The sequence below is a fragment of the Enhydra lutris genome, unplaced genomic scaffold (genome assembly GCF_002288905.1).
Source record: "Enhydra lutris kenyoni isolate GAN:26980312 unplaced genomic scaffold, ASM228890v2 scaffoldscaffold3, whole genome shotgun sequence".
NCBI lineage: Eukaryota > Metazoa > Chordata > Mammalia > Carnivora > Mustelidae > Enhydra > Enhydra lutris.
The window spans coordinates 59,378,985-59,400,870 of record NW_019154087.1 but is presented as its reverse complement, the minus strand read 5'-3'; the positions used below and the strand labels follow the sequence as shown (position 1 = coordinate 59,400,870).

Sequence of the window (21,886 nt, the reverse complement as noted above, 5' to 3'; positions counted from 1 at the left end):
TTGTGATCTCTCTGTCAAATAAATAAATAAAATCTTTAAAAAAAAAAAAAAAAAATATGTGTGAAGTACAACAATGAAGTTTTTAATCACAACAAATACATATTAAAGGAAACCATACCACCTGTGTTTGATAGACATGTTAATCCACCCTGAATGAGGAAGACAGCAAAATAACATAACAAGAAAAGAAGGAAAACGAAGCAGTAATTCACTGCTATTGAAACCTTAAAGGAGAAATTCTTTAATAATAGTGTTGCTCTCACTTTAACTACTTTTGTATACTAGTTTTTGTATACTAGTTTTGTACTTTTGTATACTAGTTCTAGACAAGGTAGAATCAATTCTTAATTTTTATCTCTCTTGTGTGTAGTAATACAATACTTTAACTTCAGAAAAGTTTAAAAAACTTTGTTTTGTTATAGAATTAAAAAAATAGAAATCTCTGTAAATATTTGAATTTGTAGGGGTGCCTGGGTGGCTCAATCCTAAAGTTTCTGCCTTCAGCTCGGGTCATAATCTCAGGGTCCTGGGATTGAACCCCACATTGAGCTCTCTGCTTGTCAGAGACTCCTGCTTCTCCCTCTCCCACTCCCATTTGTGTACCCCTCATCAAATAAATAAGTAAAATCTTTAAAAATTACTTGAATTTGTAATTTTGGGAAAAAATCAGCATATGGCTGTGGGTCTATTTTCCTGAAAAGCTGGGGAATATTCCCCCCCCCATTTTATTTTATTTTTACTTTATTTTATTTCTTTTCAGTGTTCCAGCATTCGTTGTTTATGCACCACACCCAGTATTCTGTATTTTTTCCCTAAACTGAATGCTTCCTTCTTTCTTTTTATTCTTTAATCTTAGCTGGAATATCAAGAATTCTAACTTTGCTTCCTGCTGGAAGATGGCCAGTAAGACAATCTGAGTCATAAAAGAGAGGAATTGTTAATAGCTTTTTCTTGCCTAAATACATGTTCCTTGCCTCCTGCTGAGACTTCTCATTGTTTCTTGTCTCACTTCAGCATATATTCGGGGTACATCTGTTTGATTTGATCAGTATGAACTCAAAGAGAATGGAATTAATACTTAAAGATGATAAGAAGGGGAAGCTAGTTTTATTTTTAATAAGTCAGATTCTCTTAAATTAAGTCATAAGTGAGGCTCTCGCTGTAAGTTTCTGTTTGTTGTAGTAAATTATCATGACATATGCAACTTAATTTTTTTTTCCTGCTTACACAGAGATGATAATAGATAAAATCTTCCCCATCATCTCACATGCTGCCAAAAATATGTCCCTGTGGTTCTCTACTGCTTACAAGAACCTTGTCAGCCTGGCATCTCAGCCAGCAATTTAATCAGACAAATTTTTCCTATTCAGCAGGAGTCATTCGAGCCAGCCAGTATGCTCATGCGGGACCTCTCCATTCACCCGGAACCACCTTCCCTCCTCCTCTCCAGATGTGCAAATGACGCTCACTCTCCAGAACCTTGGTACAAACCCATTGTATATGAAGCCTCTTACTTCAGCAAGCATTGAACTTTATTCACTCAGACTTTTTAAAAAATTGTTATTTTTTAAAAATTTCTTTGCAGTGTTCCAGAATTCATTGTTTATGTTTGGTAAGGTATGGCCCCGCAGAATTTTCAGAGGCAGTGCTGAGGATCATATGCTGCCACTTGGGAGTCTATAGGTCAGTTCAAATTCTGGATTTCTACTTATTAGTTCTTTAGACAGAAAGCTAGAACCTAATAGTTTTGATTTTCTGTTTTTTTTTTTTTTTTAAAGATTTTCTATATTTATTTGAAAGAGAGATAGAGCACAAGCAGGGGGAGGGGGAGGCAGAGGGAGAAGCAGGCTTCCTGCTGAGCAGGAAGCTCCATGTGGGGATCAATCCCAGGATCCTGGGATCATGATGAGAGCTGAAGGCCGTCGCTTAACCAACTGAGACACCCAGGACCCCGATTCTCTGTGTTTTTTTTTCTAAAATGTTTCTAAGAATATTTATATTACAGCATTTTGTAGTTCTCTCCTCCCATGGTACTAGGCCATACTAGGATCTCAGGAGCTAGTATGCACCCTACCTTTTTAGTAGTTTTAAAAAATAGAATTCTAATTTCTAATCTTTTAAAATAATTTAATCTTTTAACTTCCTTATAATATATAATTATTTATGTATATTTCTGTAATCATCATCATCTTATATATAGTAGATTTTTTTAGAATAGAACTGGTGTATTATTCATATTCATTTGTTTCTATATCCAAGGCAAGTTTCTATTATAGCGTTCGGTAGTTAGCTGGTATTCAGTAAATATTATTATACAGAATTTACTGTTAAACTGGAGTTTTCTGTCCTAGTTTTTGAAAATGAAACATATGTTTTCTTAGTAATGCAAAATGACATGGATTTTTGAATTTCATACCTGGGCCAGATTCATGAGTGTATCTCTGAAGTGTCCTGAGGTTTCTGAGTAAATGTCTTCTTGAAGGTTGCTGCTGTATTCTAGTAAAACAAAACAAAACAAAATAAAAAAAACTTCCATGTTAAAGGTGAGATTTACTAAAGAATCACATATCAACATACTTTGGATAAGTTAATATTATTTCCCCAGTTGTGAGTGGGAAGCACAGGAAATACAAGCTATTGACATTCCTTTGTCACTTACTGCCTTCTACTCAGAAGAAGTCAATCTCCTAAAGATTTCACCAAAGACATGTGGACACCTAACAGTAACATAGGATAAGTCTTCTTTCTTAAAAAGCTATTATCTTTATTCCAAAATTGAAAAACAGCACGGAGAGTCATTTCAAGTTCTCTAATTCTCAAAATTTGAAATTCTGCATTCTATTTCCATAGACTGCTACCCATCCCAGCACTTTCCCCAAGTGCTTTGTCTCCTTTTAATATTTTACACGAAGGTTCTTACTTCATTCCCTTTGGGAAATTCCCATTGTTCTTGTTCAAATGCAACAGGGCTAACTGTCTAGAATAGTTTCTTGACATTCGGTGAGAGGTAATACACACTGCAAAGCCGCTTAAGGCTTTAAACTTTTTTGAAAATGAAGATAGTTAACTTTTCTACTTTTAAAATATGTAAAAATCAGATTTTAAGATAGATCACAGTGATTAGGAGATTTAAAGTGAAGTAGTTACCCATATTTGTCGAATTTGCTGAGCGGTTATTGTCCTTTGCTCTGTTTTTTCTATATTACCTGGTCTCTCCTGGGTCAGAAATAAAATGCTCCTGAAGCTCGGTGCTGCTAATTTGCCTACATTAATATAAACACTCACCTCATAGAAACTTGCAATTACTTTCCTGGAAACTTTGCTTAACTTGATTGTCTAGAGAATTGTTTCAGTTTTGATAACCTAATCATCAATTTAACTTACTGAGTTAATTGGTCTCGAGTGAGTGATATTTCAAACATAAAAGTGTCTTAGAAAAAATTTAAAAACACATAAACTGAAATATTTTGTGTGTTATTTGAAAAATATAAAGTTTATATGTGTGTAAAATATTTTGTGTGTTATTTGAGAAATATGAAGTTTATATGTGTGTAAAATATAGTTTCTTACGCAAACAGTAGGCTTCTCGCATTTGGAAAATTTCTCCATTTGTTCTTGAAGCTAAAATATCAATGAGACAATTTTCTTCAGTGCCTGCTCCCTGTAATACAAAGAAATGGAGAAATATAAAGGCAGTTGTGCTGGGAATAATAGTGCATCTTACATATAATAAGGATTTACAACATTCCTGGTATTCTGAGAGGCGACAGAAGAGAAAGAAAATGTATTTGGGATAAAGATAGTCCCAGTTTAGTTCTGGCTCTGCTATTTACTAGTCACTTGAACCTCGGAAGATACTATTTTCTTTCTTTCTTTTTCTTTTTCTTTTTCTTTCTTTTTTTTTTTTTTTTAAAGATTTTGTTTATTTGCTTGACAGACAGAGATCACAAGTAGGCAGAGAGAGAGGGGGATGCAGGCTCCCTGTTCAGCAGAGAGCCTGAGGCAGAACTCTACCCCAGGACCCTAAGATCATGACCTGAGCCAAAGGCAGAGGCTTAACCCACTGAGCCACCCAGGCGCCCTGATACTATTTACTAAAACTCTGTTCCTTCATTTAGAATAAAACAACATGGACATTTCTAAATAAAATGGTAAAAGATATTTGAATAAGGCTCATGACGCTCATCTTTTTTTTTTTTTCCTTCTGCTAGAATATTAGTCTTTGGAAAATTGAAATTAGAATCAGGGTCTCCGAGTTTTCTAAAGATATTTCAGGGCCCGCTCCCTGCCTCTCCCTAAATGTGAATTTTTTAATATTAACATATAATGTATTATTTGCCCCAGGGGTACAGGCCTGTGAATTATCAGTCTTACAGATTTCATAGCACTCACTATAGCACATACCCTCCCCAATGTCCATAACCCAGACACCCTATCCCTACCCCCCACCCCCCAGCAACCCTCAGTTTGTTTCATGAGATTAAGAGTCTCTTATGGTTTGTCTCCCTCCCGACCCCATCTTGTTCCATTTTTTTCTCTCCCTACCCCCCATGAACACCCGCCCTGCTACTTAAATTCCTTGTATCAGAGAGATCATATGTTAATTGTCTCTCTCTTATTGACTCATTTCACTTAGCATAATGCCCTCTAGCTCCATCCATGTCATTGCAAATGGAAAGATTCCATTTTTTGATGGCTGCATAGTGTTCCTGTGTGTGTGTGTGTGTGTGTGTGTGTGTGTCTCACATCTTCTTTATGCATTCTTCTGTTGATGGACATCTAGTCTCTTTCCATAGTTTGGCTATTGCGGACATTGCTGCTATAAACATTGGGATGCATGTGCCCCTTTGGATCACTACATTTGTATTTTTAGAGTAAATACCTGGTAGTGTGATTGCTGGGTTGTAGGGTAGCTCTATATTCAACTTTTTGAGGAACCTCCATACTGTTTTCCAGAGTGGCTGCACCAGCTTGCATTCTCACCAACGGTGTAGGAGAGTTCTCCTTTCTCCACATCATCACCAACATTTGTCCTCTCCTGACTTGTTAATTTTAGCCGTTCTGACTGGTGTGAAGTGGTATCTCACTATGATTTTGATTTGCATTTCCCTGATGCTGAGTGATGTTGAGCACTTTTTAATGTGTCTGTTGGCCATCTGGATGTCTTCTTTGCAGAAATGTATATCCATGTCTTCTGCACATTTTGTGATTGGATTATTTGTTCTGTGGGTGTTGAGTTTGATAAGGTCTTTATAGATTTTGGATACTAGCCCTTTATCTGATGTGTCATTTGCAAATATCTTCTCCCATTCTTTCAGTTGTCTTTTGGTTCTGTTGACCATTTCCTCTGCTGTGTGAAAGCTTTTCGTCTTGATGAAATCCCAATAGTTCATTTTTGCCCTTGCTTTCCTTGTCTTTGGTCATGTTTCTAAGAAGAAGTTGCTGAGGCTGAGGTCGAAGAGGTTGCTGCCTGTGTTCTCCTCAAGGAATTTGATGGATTCCTGTTTCATATGGAGTTCTTTCATCCATTTTGAGTCTCTTTTTGTGTGGTGTAAGGAAATGGTCCAGTTTCATTCTTCGGCGCGTGGCTGTCCAATGTTCCCAACATCATTTGTTGAAGAGACTGTCTTTTTTCCATTGGAGATTCTTTCCTGCATCGTTGAAGATTAGTTGACCATAGACCTGAGGGTCCATTTCTGGGTTCTCTATTCTGTTCCATTGATCTATGTGTCTGTTTTTCTGCCATATACTGTTTTGATGATTACAGCTTTGTAATAGAGGTTGAGGTGGAATTGTGATGCTGCCAACTTTTGTTTTCTTTTTCAATATTCCTCTGGCTCTTTGGGGTCTTTTCTGGTTCCATATAAATTTTAGGATTACTTGTTCCATTTCTTTGAAGAAAAATGATGTTATTTTGATAAAGATTGCATTAAATGTGTAGATTGTTTTAGGTAGCATAAACATTTTCACAATATTTGTTCTTCCAATCCAGGAGCATGGAACGTTTTTCCATTTCTTTGTGTCTTCCTCAATTTTTTTCATGAGTACTTTAGTTTTCTGAGTACAGATTCTTTGCCTCTTTGGTTAAGTTTATTCCTATGTATCTTATGGTTTTGGGTGCAATTGTAAATGGGATTGACTCCTTAATTTCTTTCTTCTGTCTTGCTTTTGGTATATTGAAATTAAACTGATTTTTGTGCATTGATTTTATATCCTGACACTTCACTGAGTTTATGTATGAGTTCTAGCAGTTTTGACATGGAGTCTTTTGGGTTTTCCACATAAAGTATCATATCATCTGCAAAGAGTGAGAGTTTGACTTCTTCCTTGCCGATTTGGATGCCTTTTATTTCTTTTTGTTGTCTGATGGCTGAGGCTAGGACTTCTAGTACTATGTTGAATAGCAGTGATCATAGTGGATAGCCCTGCCGTGTTCCTGACCTTAGGGGAAAAGCTCTCAGTTTTTCCACTGAGAATGATATTCGTTGTGGGTTTTTCATAGATGGCTTTGATGATATTGAGGTATGTGCCCTCTATCCCTACACTCTGAAGAGTTTTGATCAAGAAAGGATGCAATGGGGCGCCTGGGTGGCTCAGTGGGTTAAAGCCTATGCCTTTGGCTCAGGTCATGATCCCGGGGTCCTCGGATCGAGCCCCACATTGGTCTCTCTGCTCAGCAGGGAGCCTGTTTCCTCCTTTCTCTCTCTCTGCCTGCCTCTCTGCCTACTTGTGATCTCTGTCTGTCAAAAAAATAAATAAAAAATCTTTAAAAAAAAAAAAAAGGATGCTTTACTTTGTCAAATGCTTTTTCTGCATCTATTGAGAGTATCATATTGTTCTTGTTTTTCTTTTATTAATGTATTGTATCACATTGATTATTTTGCAGATGTTGAACCAAACTTGCAGCCCAGGAATAAATCCCACTAGGTCATGGTGAATAATCCTTTTAATGTACTGTTGGATGCTATTGGCTAGTATTTTGGTGAGAATTTTTGCATCCATGTTCAACAAGTATATTTGTCTGTAATTCTCCTTTTTGATGGGGTCTTTGTCTGGTTTTAGGATCAAGGTAATGCTGGCCTCATAAAATGATTTTGGAAGTTTACCTTCCATTTCTATTTTTTGGAAGAGTTTCAGGAGAATAGGAATTAATTCTTCTTTAAATGTCTGGGTCAAGATGGCGGACTCTGGGTCAAGATGGCAGAGAAGTAGCAGGCTGAGGACTCTGGGTCAAGATGGCGGAGAAGTAGCAGGCTGAGACTACTTCAGGTAGCGGGAGATCAGCTAGATAGCTTATCTAAAGATTGCAAACACCTACAAATCCAACGGGAGATCGAAGGGAAGAAGAACAGCAACTCTAGAAACAGAAAATCAACCACTTTCTGAAAGGTAGGACTGGCGGAGAAGTGAATCCAAAGCGATGGGAAGATAGACCGCGGGGGGAGGGGCCGGCTCCCGGCAAGCGGCGGAGCAATGGAGCACAAAATCGGGACTTTTAAAAGTCTGTTCCGCTGAGGGACATTGCTCCAGAGGCTTAACCGGGGTGAAGCCCACGCAGGGTCAGCGTGGCCTCAGGTCCCGCAGGGTCACAGAAGGATCGGGGGTGTCTGAGTGTCGCAGAGCTTACAGGTATTAGAACAGGGAAGCCGGCTACAGAGACAGAGCCGAGGAGTGAGCTCTAAGCTCAGGGTTACCTTGAACCGGTCGCAGGCTCGGTCAGCTCGGAGCGCGGCCAGAGGCAGGGTGACAGGAGTAAATCAGCGCTGTTCTCTGAGGGCACACTGAGGAGTGGGGCCCCGGGCTCTCGGCTCCTCCAGGCCGGAGACCGGGAGGCCACCATCTTCATTCCCGTCCTCCGGAACTCTACGGAAAGCGCTCAGGGAACAAAAGCTCCCGAAAGCAAACCCGAGCGGATTACTCAGCCCGGCCCCTGGTAAGGGCGGTGCAACTCCGCCCGGGGCAAAGACACTTGAGAATCACTACAACCGGCCCCTCCCCCAGAAGATCAACAAGAAGCCCAACCAGGACCAAGTTCACCTACCAAGGAGTGCAGTTTCAATACCAAGGAGAGCAGCGGAATTCCAAAGGAGGAGAAAGCAAAGCACGGAACTCATGGCTTTCTCCCCATGATTCTTTAGCCTTGCAGTTAATTTAATTTTTTTTCTTTTCCAATTTATTTTTCTTCTTCTGCTAAATTTTTTTAACTTTTACCCTTTCCTTTTTTAACGTTTTTAAACTAGTTTATCTAATATATATATATATATTTTTTCCTTTTTATATTTTTTATTTATTGGTTTTCTTTTTTTAATTGTTTCTTTTTTTTTCTTTTTTTTTCTTTTTTCTTCTTTCTGAACCTCTTTTTATCCCCTTTCTCCCCCCTCACGATTTGGGATCTCTTCTGATTTGGCTAAAGCATATTTTCCTGGGGTTGTTGCCACCCTTTTAGTATTTCACTTGCTCCTTCATATACTCTTATCTGGACAAAATGACAAGGCGGAAAAATTCACCACAAAAAAAGAACAAGAGGCAGTACCAAAGGCTAGGGACCTAATCAATACAGACGTTGGTAATATGTCAGATCTAGAGTTCAGAATGACGATTCTCAAGGTTCTAGCCGGGCTCGAAAAAGGCATGGAAGATATTAGAGAAACCCTCTCCAGAGAGATAAAAGCCCTTTCTGGAGAAATAAAAGAACTAAAATCTAATGAAGTTGAAATCAAAAAAGCTATTAATGAGGTGCAATCAAAAATGGAGGCTCTCACTGCTAGGATAAATGAGGCAGAAGAAAGAATTAGCGATATAGAAGACCAAATGACAGAGAATAAAGAAGCTGAGCAAAAGAGGGACAAACAGCTACTGGACCATGAGGGGAGAATTCGAGAGATAAGTGACACCATAAGATGAAACAACATTAGAATAATTGGGATTCCAGAAGAAGAGGAAACAGAGAGGGGAGCAGAAGGTATATTGGAGAGAATTATTGGAGAGAATTTCCCCAATATGGCAAAGGGAACAAGCATCAAAATCCAGGAGATTCAGAGAACCCCCCTCAAAATCAATAAGAATAGGTCCACACCCCGTCACCTAATAGTAAAATTTACAAGTCTTAGTGACAAAGAGAAGATCCTGAAAGCAGCCCAGGAAAAGAAGTCTGTAACATACAATGGTAAAAATATTAGATTGGCAGCAGACTTATCCACAGAGACCTGGCAGGCCAGAAAGAGCTGGCATGATATATTCAGAGCACTAAACGAGAGAAACATGCAGCCAAGAATACTATATCCAGCTAGGCTATCATTGAAAATAGAAGGAGAGATTAAAAGCTTCCAGGACAAACAAAAACTGAAAGAATTTGCAAATACCAAACCAGCTCTACAGGAAATATTGAAAGGGGTCCTCTAAGCAAAGAGAGACCCTAAAAGTAGTAGATCAGAAAGAAACAGAGACAATATACAATAACAGTCACCTTACAGGCAATACAATGGCATATCTCTCAATAAATTCATATCTCTCAATACTTACCCTGAATGTTAATGGGCTAAATGCCCCAATCAAAAGACACAGGGTATCAGAATGGATAAAAAAACAAAACCCATCTATATGTTGCCTACAAGAAACTCATCTTAAACCCGAAGACACCTCCAGATTTAAAGTGAGGGGGTGGAAAAGAATTTACCATGCTAATGGACATCAGAAGAAAGCAGGAGTGGCAATCCTTATATCAGATCAATTAGATTTTAAGCCAAAGACTATAATAAGAGATGAGGAAGGACACTATATCATACTCAAAGGAACTGTCCAACAAGAAGATCTAACAATTTTAAATATCTATGCCCCTAACATGGGAGCAGCCAACTATATAAACCAATTAATAACAAAATCAAAGAAAAACATCGACAATAATACAATAATAGTAGGGGACTTTAACACTCTCCTCACTGAAATGGACAGATCATCCAAGCAAAAGATCAACAAAGAAATAAAGGCCTTAAATGACACATTGGACCAGATGGACATCACAGATATATTCAGAACATTTCATCCCAAAGCAACAGAATACACATTCTTCTCTAGTGCACATGGAACATTCTCCGGAATAGATCACATCCTTGGTCCCAAATCAGATCTCAACCGTTATCAAAAGATTGGAATCATTCCCTGAATATTTTCAGACCACAATGCTCTGAAGCTAGAACTCAATCACAAGAGGAAATTTGGAAAGAACCCAAATACATGGGGACTAAACAGCATCCTTCTAAAGAATGAATGGGTCAACCAGGAAATTAAAGAAGAATTGAAAAAATTCATGGAAACAAATGATAATGAAAACACAACGGTTCAAAATCTGTGGGACACAACAAAGGCAGTCCTGAGAGGAAAATATATAGCGGTACAAGCCTTTCTCAAGAAACAAGAAAGGTCTCAGGTAGACAACCTAACCCTACACCTAAAAGAGCTAGAGAAAGAACAAGAAAGAGACCCTAAACCCAGCAGGAGAAGAGAAATCATAAAGATCAGAGCAGAAATCAATGAAATAGAAACCAAAAAAACAATAGAACAAATCAACGAAACTAGGAGCTGGTTCTTTGAAAGAATTAATAAGATCGATAAACCCCTGGCCAGACTTATCAAAAAGAAAAGAGAAAGGACCCAAATAAATAAAATCATGAATGAAAGAGGAGAGATCACAACGAACACCGAAGAAATACAGACAATTATAAAAACATACTATGAGCAACTCTACGCCAACAAATTTGACAATCTGGAAGAAATGGATGCATTCCTAGAGACATATACACTACCACAACTGAACCAGGAAGAAATAGAAAGCCTCAACAGACCCATAAGCAGTAAGGAGATTGAAACAGTCATCAAAAATCTCCAAACAAACAAAAGCCCAGGGCCAGACGGCTTCCCGGGGGAATTCTACCAAACATTTAAAGAAGAACTAATTCCTATTCTCCTGAAACTGTTCCAAAAAATAGAAATGGAAGGTAAACTTCCAAACTCATTTTATGAGGCCAGCATCACCTTGATCCCAAAACCAGACAAGGATCCCATCAAAAAAGAGAACTACAGACCAATATCCTTGATGAACACAGATGCAAAAATTCTCGCCATAATACTAGCCAATAGGATTCAACAGTACATTAAAAGGATTATTCACCACGACCAAGTGGGATTTATTCCAGGGCTGCAAGGTTGGTTCAACATCCGCAAATCAATCAATGTGATACAACACATTGATAAAAGAAAGAACAAGAACCATATGATACTCTCCATAGATGCTGAAAAAGCATTTGACAAAGTATAGCATCCCTTCCTGATCAAAACTCTTCAAAGTGTAGGGATAGAGGGCACATACCTCAATATTATCAAAGCCATCTATGAAAAACCCACCACAAATATCATTCTCAATGGAGAAAAACTGAAAGCTTTTCCGCTAAGGTCGGGAACACGGCAGGGATGTCCGTTATCACCACTGCTATTCAACATAGTACTAGAAGTCCTAGCCTCAGCAATCAGACAACAAAAGGAAATTAAAGGCATCCAAATCGGCAAAGAAGAAGTCAAACTATCACTCTTTGCAGATGATATGATACTATATGTGGAAAACCCAAAAGACTCCACTCCAAAACTGCTAGAACTTGTACAGGAATTCAGTAAAGTGTCAGGATATAAAATCAATGCACAGAAATCAGTTGCATTTCTCTACACCAACAACAAGACAGAAGAAAGAGAAATTAAGGAGTCCATCCCATTTACAATTGCACCCAAAACTATAAGATACCTAGGAATAAATCTAACCAAAGAGACTAAGAATCTATACACAGAAAACTATAAAGTACTCATGAAAGAAATTGAGGAAGACACAAAGAAATGGAAAAATGTTCCATGCTCCTGGATTGGAAGAATAAATATTGTGAAAATGTCTATGCTACCTAAAGCAATCTACACATTTAATGCAATTCCTATCAAAGTACCATCCATTTTTCTCAAAGAAATGGAACAAATAATCCTAAAATTTATATGGAACCAGAAAAGACCTCGATAGCCAAAGCAATATTGAAAAAGAAAGCCAAAGTTGGTGGCATCACAATTCCGGACTTCAAGCTCTATTACAAAGCTGTCATCATCAAGACAGCATGGTACTGTCACAAAAACAGACACATATATCAATGGAACAGAATAGAGAGCCCAGAAATAGACCCTAAACTCTATGGTCAACTAATCTTCGACAAAGCAGGAAAGAATATCCAATGGAAAAAAGACAGCCTCTTCAACAAATGGTGTTGGGAAAATTGGACAGCCACATGCAGAAAAATGAAATTGGATCATTTACTTACACCACACACAAAAATAGACTCAAAATGGATGAAGGATCTCAATGTGAGAAAGGAATCCATCAAAATCCTTGAGGAAAACATAGGCAGCAACCTCTTCGACCTCAGCCGCAGCAACATCTTCCTAGGAACATCACCAAAGGCAAGGGAAGCAAGGGCAAAAATGAACTATTGGGATTTTATCAAGATCAAAATCTTTTGCACAGCAAAGGAAACAGTTAACAAAACCAAAAGACAACTGACAGAATGGGAGAAGATATTTGCAAATGACATATCGGATAAAGGGCTAGTGTCCAAAATCTATAAAGAACTTAGCAAACTCAACACCCAAAGAACAAATAATCCAATCAAGAAATGGGCAGAGGACATGAACAGACATTTCTGCAAAGAAGACATTCAGATGGCCAACAGACACATGAAAAAGTGCTCCACATCACTCGGCATCAGGGAAATACAAATCAAAACCACAATGAGATATCACCTCACACCAGTCAGAATGGCTAAAATGAACAAGTCAGGAAATGACAGATGCTGGCGAGGATGCGGAGAAAGGGGAACCCTCCTACACTGTTGGTGGGAATGCGAGCTGGTGCAACCACTCTGGAAAACAGCATGGAGGTTCCTCAAAATGTTGAAAATAGAACTACCCTATGACCCAGCAATTGCACTGCTGGGTATTTACCCTAAAGATACAAACGTAGTGATCCGAAGGGGCACGTGCACCCGAATGTTTATAGCAGCAATGTCTACAATAGCCAAACTATGGAAAGAACCTAGATGTCCATCAACAGACGAATGGATAAAGAAGATGTGGTATATATACACAATGGAATACTATGCAGCCATCAAAAGAAATGAAATCTTGCCATTTGCGATGACGTGGATGGAACTAGAGGGTATCATGCTTAGCGAAATAAGTCAATCGCAGAAAGACAACTATCATATGACCTCCCTGATATGAGGGAGAGGAGATGCAACATGGGGGGTTAAGGGGGTAGGAGAAGAGTAAATGAAACAAGATGGGATTGGGAGGGAGACAAACCATAAGTGACTCTTAATCTCACAAAACAAACTGAGGGTTAATGGGGGGAGGGGGGTTGGGGGGGTGGGATTATGGACATTGTGGAGGGTATGTGCTATGATGAGTGCTGTGAAGTGTGTAAACCTGGCGATTCACAGACCTGTACCCCTGGGGATAAAAATATATTATATGTTTATAAAAAATAAAATTAAAAAAAAAATAACATTAAAAAAAAAATGTTTGGTAGAATTCCCCTGGGAAGCCATCTGGCCCTGGGCTCATGTTTGTTGGGAGATTTTTGATGACTGGTTCAATCTCCTTACTGGTTATGGGTCTGTTCAGGTTTTCTATTTCTTTCTGGTTCAGTTTTGGTAGTTTATACCTCTCTAGGAATGGATCCATTTCTTCCAGATTGTCAAATTTGTTGGTGTATAGTTGCTCATTATATGTTCTTATAATTGTTTGTTTTTCTTTGTTGTTGCTTGTGATTTCTTCTTTTCCACTCATGACTTTATTAATTTGGGTCCTTTCTTTTTTCTTTTTTATAAGCCTGGCCAAAGGTTTGTCAATCTTTCAGAGGACCAGCTCCTAGCTTTGTTGATTTGTTTTACTGTACTTTAGGTTTCTCTTCCATTGATTTCTGCTCTGATTTTTATTATTTCTTTTCTTGTGCTGGTTTTAGGCTTTCTTTGCTGTTCTTTCTCCAACTCCTTCAGGTGTAGGGTTAGGTTGTGCACTTGAGACCTTTCTTGTTTCTTGAGAAAGGACTGTATTCCAATGTACTTTCCTCTCAGGACTACATTTGCTGTGTCCCAAAGATTTTTGAACACTTGTGTTTTCATTTTCATTTGTTTCCATGAATTTTTCAATTCTTCTTTAATGTCCTGGTTGACCCAATCATTATTTAGTAGGATGCTCTTTAGCTTCCATGTATTTGAGTTCTTTCCAACTTTCTTCTTGTGATTGAGTTCTAGCTTCAGAGCATTGTGGTCTGAAAATATGCAGGGAATAATCCCAATCTTTTGGTACTGGTCGAGACCTGATTTTTGACCCAGGATGTGATCTATTCTGAAGAATGTTCCATGTGCAGTAGAGAAGAATGTGTATTCTGTTTTTTTGGGGGATGGAATGTTCTAAATATATCTCTGATGTCTATCTGATCCACTGTGTTATTTAAAGTCTTTATTTCCTTGTTGATCTTTTGTTTAGATGATCTGTCCATTTTGTTGAGGGGAGTGTTAATAATAAGTAATAATATATATAATAAATAATAAAGTTATTATTGTATTATTGATGTGTTCCTTTGATTTGTTATTAATTGGTTTATGTAATTCCACTTCTCTCTCGAATTCTCCCCTCATGATCCAGTAGTTGTTTACCTCTCTTTTTTCTCAGCTTCTTTATTTTCCATCATTTGGTCTTCTATATCATTAATTCTCTCTTATGCCTCATTTATCCTAGCAGTTAGAGCCTCCATTTTTGATTACACCTCAGTAATAGCCTTTTTGATTTTGACTTGGTTAGGTTTTAGTTCTTTTACTTCTCTAGAAAGGGATTCTGTAGTATCTTCTATGCTTTTTTTCAAGTCCAGCTAGTACCTTGATAATTGTCATTCTGAACTCTAGTTCTGACATGTTACTAATGTCTGTATTGATTAGGTCCCTAGCCATCAGTATTGCCTCTTTTTTTTTGGTGGTGAGTTTTTCCACCTTGTCATTTTATCTAGATAATTATAGATGAATGAGAGAACAAAACACTAAAAGGGTAGCATTGACCCCAGAAAAATATACACTAACCAACTTGGAAGAGACCAAGAACTGGGGGCAGAAGAAAGGAGAGAAAAGAAAGAAAAAAATATATATATTAGATTGGTGAATAGAACAGAGCCACACACTTGATTTTGGTTGTATTTTGGTCTGTTAGAAGAAACTACCTCCCAAAATTTTAAAGAAAAACAAACTTATATATATACAAAAATAAGGGTAAACATGATGGGAAGGAATACAACTGTAAAGATGAAAATTAAAAAAGATTCTAAAAAAGGAATTGATAAGAAGTTTATTGAAAAAAGAAAATTAAAAAAAATGTGATCAGACTGGAGACTAGAACAAAGTCATGCACTATATTTTCATCTATTAGAAGAAATTTTATCCCAAAACTATAAAGGAAAAAAACCCTGTATGTATACAAAAAATAAAATGCAATAAAATGCAAAAAAATAAAAATCAATGAAGGGATAAAATATGACTATAACAATGAGAATTTTAAAATATTTTTAAAAAGTATTGATGAGATAAAATAGTTTAAAAACATTAAAATAAGAAAGAGGAAAAATTAAAAAAATAGAATAAGAAAACAATAAAATTAAAAAAAATTTAACTTTGAAAGACTAAAGGATCATGGGGAAAAAGTCATGAATTCTATGTATTACTTTCCCCTAGTTCTGGAGTTCTGCAGTTATCATTGATCAGTGAACTTGGTCTTGGCTGGATGCTTTTGCTGATCTTCTTGGGGAGGGACCTGTTGCAGTGATTCTCAAATGTCTTTGCTTAAGGCGGAATTGCACTGACCTTCCTAGGGGTCAGGCTAAGTAATCTGCTCTGTTTTGCTCTTGGTAGCTTTTGTTCCCTCAACACTTTCTGTAAGGGAATGAAGATGGTGGCCTCCCAATCTCCAGTCCCATAGGAGCCAAGAGCTCAGGGCACCACTCCTCAGTGCACCCTCAGAGAAAAACAGTCAATCCCTCCTGTCTCCCTCGTCTCCAGCTACACTCTGAGCTCACTTAGCCTGTGACTGTTTCTATCTCTGGTGCACGGCCCTCTTTGGAATCTCCAAACCCAGCAGATTTCTGCAATGCACTCCCACACCACTCCTCCCAGAGGAGGGATGTGAGTTTCCCTGGATCTGCTGCTTATTTTGTCCCTGCCCAAAAAGCAGTGGCCTGACTGTGCCTTGGATCATGGTTTAGGGTAACAATGAGCTGAGAGCCCACAGCTCAGCTCTCTCTCTGTAGCCGGCTTCCCCATTCCCATACATGGGAGCTCTGCCATACTCTGACACTCCTGATCTTTTCATAACCCTGCAGATCCTGAGAACATGCTGTCTCCATGAGGGCTCCACCTCCCTCTTAGCCTCTGGAGCAACGTCCCTCAGTGGAGCAGACTTCTACTATGCTCTCCCTTGCCAGGATCCGGCCCCTCCCCCCAGAGCCTATCTTCCTGAATGTTGCCTCAGATTCACTTCACATTTCCTACCTTCCAGAAAGTGGTCAATTTTCTGTTCCTAGAATTGCTTCTCTTCTTCTTTCTTCTGTTGAGTTTGTAGGTGTTCAGAATCATTTGATATCTATCTAGCTGAATTCCTGGGACCTGATGATATTTGGGCCTCCTTCTCCTCCACTATCTTGCTCCTCCTCTAAATGTGGATTTATGTACCATTTGTCTAAGCATTGGACTGGGTACTTTCTACAGTCTCTTACATCTATATGCATCCATTATTTTGCTCTAGTGATTATAAAGACAACACATCTTCCAGAAACTTTTATAAATCCTTACCATTCCATGTGATACTGATAAAATACAACAGTTTATCTAAACCATAACCTAAGACTTCCTTCTTATAGTTTGTAGTCACATAATATTGCAAGAGGTAGGAATTGCCATATACAACTTAGAAAAAAGCAATTGGTTGAAATGTATATCAATTTTATACAATGATTATTCTCATCTGCAAACATGATGGCCAAAATCCAGGTTCCCTTAATTTGTTCCCCTTTCCTCTTTTCTGTCACACATTGTTCACAGATTGAGTAATCTGGTCATTGGCAGGCATTGTATTGGAATGATTGCAACAGTTCTGCAGGTGTTTAATATCGGCATTTGCAAAGATGTAAAAAGTCTTTTGTACCCCATCCCTAGCCAACAAAGTCTCTAACAAATCTGTAGTCAATTTATTTCATGGAAATGACTTTTCTGTAAGGAAGAATTAAATTCTTCAGAAGTAAAATTTTTATACATTTGAGCAATAGTTTTTGTAAAGGAGTAACTTAAGGTCACAAAAATAAGCAAAGATACCATCTATATTTTGTCTCTGACTCACTATCTATTTTTACTTAGCGAGTCCAGTTTTTACAAATAATTTAAAGAGGTTCACATGATTTAGAACATTTTTGCTTACTATATGAGTACATACCAGGGAAAGATGAATATGAATAGCCCTGGAAACTAATTCAGGTTTTTCTTTTGGTAGTTTGGCATCGAGCTGGGTCAGTGGATTTGAGTTTGTATGGCGAAAGAACAGGCTGATCCCAGCTACTAGGGTGCAGAGGTCCCTCTTCCTAACATGGTTACTTCTCCTGAGTGCAGCATTTTCATTGTTTAATTTTTGCTCAGATATTCCCTTCCCTACCCCTGATCACACAGTAACATCACAGGACAGTTCCCTTTCTACTGAAATACTGCCTTGTAATTATTACAGGTATATTTTTGTGTTAGACCACTACCTTCATGGCATGCCAGAGTTCATGAGCATCATAAGATGATGGTGGGTACATGAGGCCAACCATGACGTCTTTGAAGTGATCTGAAAGCTTCTCCTTCAGGTCACCAATTAGGTCCTATGAATGGAAAAGTAAATACTTTTATTACATTAGTTACCAATTTTACAGAAGAAATGGGATAATTACAGAAAGTCTTCTACTAGGATTTTCTTTTCTATGTCATTTCATGTAGTAAAAGCCAGGTTTAGATGCACATATATGCACATACATGGATTATAGGAATGATGGACTTGAAAATGATTAATGTAATCACATCTCTGCATGAGAGGTCATCTACATGGACATTCTAGTCATGTAAAAATAAAATGATCTTCTTTTCCTAATCCCTATACTTCTACAACTTCTCTGTTGATCTCATTATGAAAATAAGTAAAAATTGTAACCTAAAAACATTGTTGTTGGGAATTCTTAGTTTTCTTGTGTGGAATTAATGAAATATTAGACCTTAAATAAAATATGCATTTTATTTTATCATTGCAGCAGGGTCTTTTAGCAGGAAAAAGAAGAAGCATGCTAAATGTTTGTTCTTGGAATACATATTACAGATGATCATTTTAATTTTGACTTTTATTTAACTAGTGTAGAATAGATATTTTAAAAACATACATGTTAGGGGTGCCTGGGTGGTTCAGTAGTTAAGCATCTGCCTTTGGCTCAAGTCATAATCCAGGTGTCCTGGGATGGAGCCTGGGATGGAGCTCCAAGTCAGGCTCCCTGCTCAGTGGGAGATCTACTTCTCTCTCTCCCTCCACTCTTCTTCTCCTTCTGCCCCTCTCCCTGCTCGTGCTCTCTCTATCTCAAATAAATAAATAAAATCTTAAAAAATATATATATATAATATGTATATACATATATATATATGTTAGATGTATTTTTTATAAGGTTACAAAGGTATCTAAAAGATGTTGAAAACTTAACATTTCTTGCTAAAACATATAGTATATTAAATTTTACTTTAAAAAATACAGTATTTTAGTTCTGAGGTGATTCAATGATAGAATTCAAGTGAAAGATGCCCATGAGGCACAAGTTTTATTAGGACAAAAATGAAATAGTCATAATTTTTATTTTATTTAGTATAATCTGACAATACCATTCCTATATTGTGGATTTTCTTTTTAGCAAATAAAAGCACTTATCTAATAAGGTGGTAACTGATAATACAGAGAATCTGTTGAATTTTTGCTAAGGTCAGTGTACTCATTAAATGAGCAATTAATAATGTCTAGAGTTGTGTGTGCTTTGAGTATATACAAGAAGCATAAGATCCCCTCTTCCATAGAATTTATATTGTATTTAATTCCCTCCTTATGCACCGTTGACTCTTTCTAATTTCTTTACCAGATGGTTGTTAAGGTAATATGATCCAGGCACTCTTCTAGGTATTGGGGTTGATATCAATGAATAAAACATATATATATGTTTTAAAAAACACATATATATGTTTTTATGTTATATATACACATATAAATATATTAGCTTGTGAAACATATTCTCATGTGGGAGTCCAAAAAATTTTTCTGAGTGAAAGATCGCAGTTTTTCAATACTGTTTGATTTAAAACTGTTTCCAACACATAGTGGTAGGTGCTGGAGAAAAGCAACGGAGTCTCTTTTTTTTTTTTTTAAGGTTTTAATTTATTTGACACAGAGAGAGAGAGATCACAAGTAGGCAGAGAGAGGCAGAGAGAGAGAGGAAGGGAAGCAGGCTCCCTGCCTAGCAGAGAGCCCAATGTGGCACTCGATCCCAGGACCCTGGGATCATGACCTGAGCCAAAGGCAGAGGCTTTAACCCACTGAGCCACCCAGGTGCCCCAAGAGTCTCTGTTTTTAAGGACATTCACATTCCACAAACCCAGAGATAACAAGTAAAAAGTGAGCTGAAACACTTTCTAGGGCTTTCAATATCATTTTTCACAGCATCAGATCCAAAAGCAGTAGTACAAAACAGAAGAATTAAGATAAAAGATCAGAATGAATTTATAGGATTAGGGAACCAGGTCACTTTTAGACCAGAAAAGACGAGTAGCACTGTGACAGGAGATGGAGAAGCCATTTGTATGGTTAATGTTATATGTCAACCTGGTTGGGTCACAGTACCCAGGTATTAATTAGATCACACATGATTCTAGATGTTTCTGTGACAGTTATTTTGTAGACAAGATTAACATTTAAATCAGTAGGCTTTGAGTAAAGCATTATTCTTCAAAAAATGGGTGGCTGTCATCCAGCCAGTTAATAGCTTTAATAGAAAAATGCTAACCTCCCCTGAAGAAGAGAGAATTCTGCCAACAGACCACCCTTGGAATTGAACTGTAGTTCCTCCCCCAGTCTTCAGCTTGCAGGCCTACCTGTAGATTTTGAGCCTGCCAGTCACCTGGACCACGTGAGCTAATTCCTTAAAATCTCTCTCTCTAGTTAGAGATAGGTCATGCCGCCCTCCTTGAACTGCTTGCCATTGCTCTTACAAGAAATTTTGAGCTCCTTATTATATCCTTGCTATAAGGTCCTCCATGATTTGAACAGGGAGAGAGCGAGTGAGAGTGAGGGATTAAGGGAGAGAGTTTGTTTTTTTCTTTTTTCTTTTATTTGATACGTAGGAGGGGTAGGTGTGGGTCTAGATGGCAGGGCTGGGCCAGGATGGGCTGGGATGTGCTGAGCCTCAAAGGTGGCTCAGAGCCCAACTGAACCGGCCACTGGGCTGCGCAGGTGAACCACTCTCCCGGAGGGAGCCTCATCTCGTGGGATCTCGGAGCTCCTTCACAGGAGCCCAGCTCCTGCCAGGGATTCCTGGAATGAGAAACAGCTGCGTGCCGCAGGTGCCAGAGACCCCCTTTCCAGGCTTGTCCGTAAGGAGTCTGGCTCCCGCCACCTAGCAAGCAGATGTGCACATGTATGCATATTATGTTAGTTCTGTTTCTCTGGAGAACCCTGACTGATCCACATTCGTAAAGGTAAGTGAGTCAGTAAAAGAAGAAGTGGGCAGCCGGGGGTAATCCTTGTGTCTGCGTATGTGTGTTTTCATATGCGATGTGAATAAGTCAATCTGAAGGGACTGAAAGATCCACTTGAAGAGAAGATGAGTATTAAATAAGACTTATAGCACAGAATTATGTGATGATTAGATCTTTGCTCCTGTGGGAGCTCAGGAAGCAGGGCAGCTTTTGGTGACAAAGGAACTCTAAGCCTATGTTCCTTTAATTCACCAAGTAATTATGCTCTTAAAATGATGATTTTTTCAAAAGATTTTATTTATTTACTTGAGAGAGGGGGAGAGAGAACACATGAGCAGGGAGAGGGGCAAAAGGAGAGGGAGAAGCAGGCTCCCCATAGAGCGAGGACCCCAGTGTGGGGTTCCATCACAGGACCCTGAGATCATGACCTAAGGTGAAGGCAGATGGTTAACTGACTGAGCTGTAGTAGCACCCCAAAAATAATGATATTTTTCTCAATATGCATTATCAAGAGAGAAGAATCTTTTTTTTTTTTTTTTAAGAGAGAAGAATCTTAATTAATATTAGTTATTTTAACTTCAATTTCTAATCCTTAAAAATTTTAAATGTCATATCTTTTATGTAAAAATAAAAACAAATGTGCCCTTGGAATAATTTCCACAAATAATTTTCCATTATTTAGTTGTTTTAAACATCTAGGATACAATACTTACTTCTTTTCTTAATGGTCTCTCCCAGATAAAATTTTAAGAAAATAGTTTTTTTAAAAGGAATCACATATTCATGTAGGGAATCTACCAAAGTCTGCAATAGATCTAATAACTATCTTTTATTTAAAAATTACAAAATAATTTTAATCTCCCTTACTCTTCCTCATCTCTAAGTCAGTTGTATTTTGCATAGGTGTTTTGAGGGTAAAGTCAAGTAGGTGTGGTACTTGGCTCTTGAACTCAAACTTCAGCTTTGTCCTTAGGATTCTGCTTTCTGTCCTAGACATGGAAATAAAGTAC

General features: G+C 38.0%; 1 protein-coding gene across 1 annotated transcript in view; it reads right to left on the bottom strand.

The window, feature by feature from the left end:
* Nucleotides 1–21,886, bottom strand: part of LOC111152959 (annexin A10) — a 75,633-nt gene that overhangs the window by 18,945 nt on the left and 34,802 nt on the right. Inside the window, exons 4-6 of the mRNA XM_022511721.1 lie at nucleotides 17,867–17,980; nucleotides 3,571–3,661; nucleotides 2,417–2,496 (exon numbers count right to left, since the gene is read on the bottom strand). Of these exons, the coding sequence (XP_022367429.1) occupies nucleotides 2,417–2,496; nucleotides 3,571–3,661; nucleotides 17,867–17,980 (285 nt within the window). The remainder of the gene's footprint in view (nucleotides 1–2,416; nucleotides 2,497–3,570; nucleotides 3,662–17,866; nucleotides 17,981–21,886) is intronic.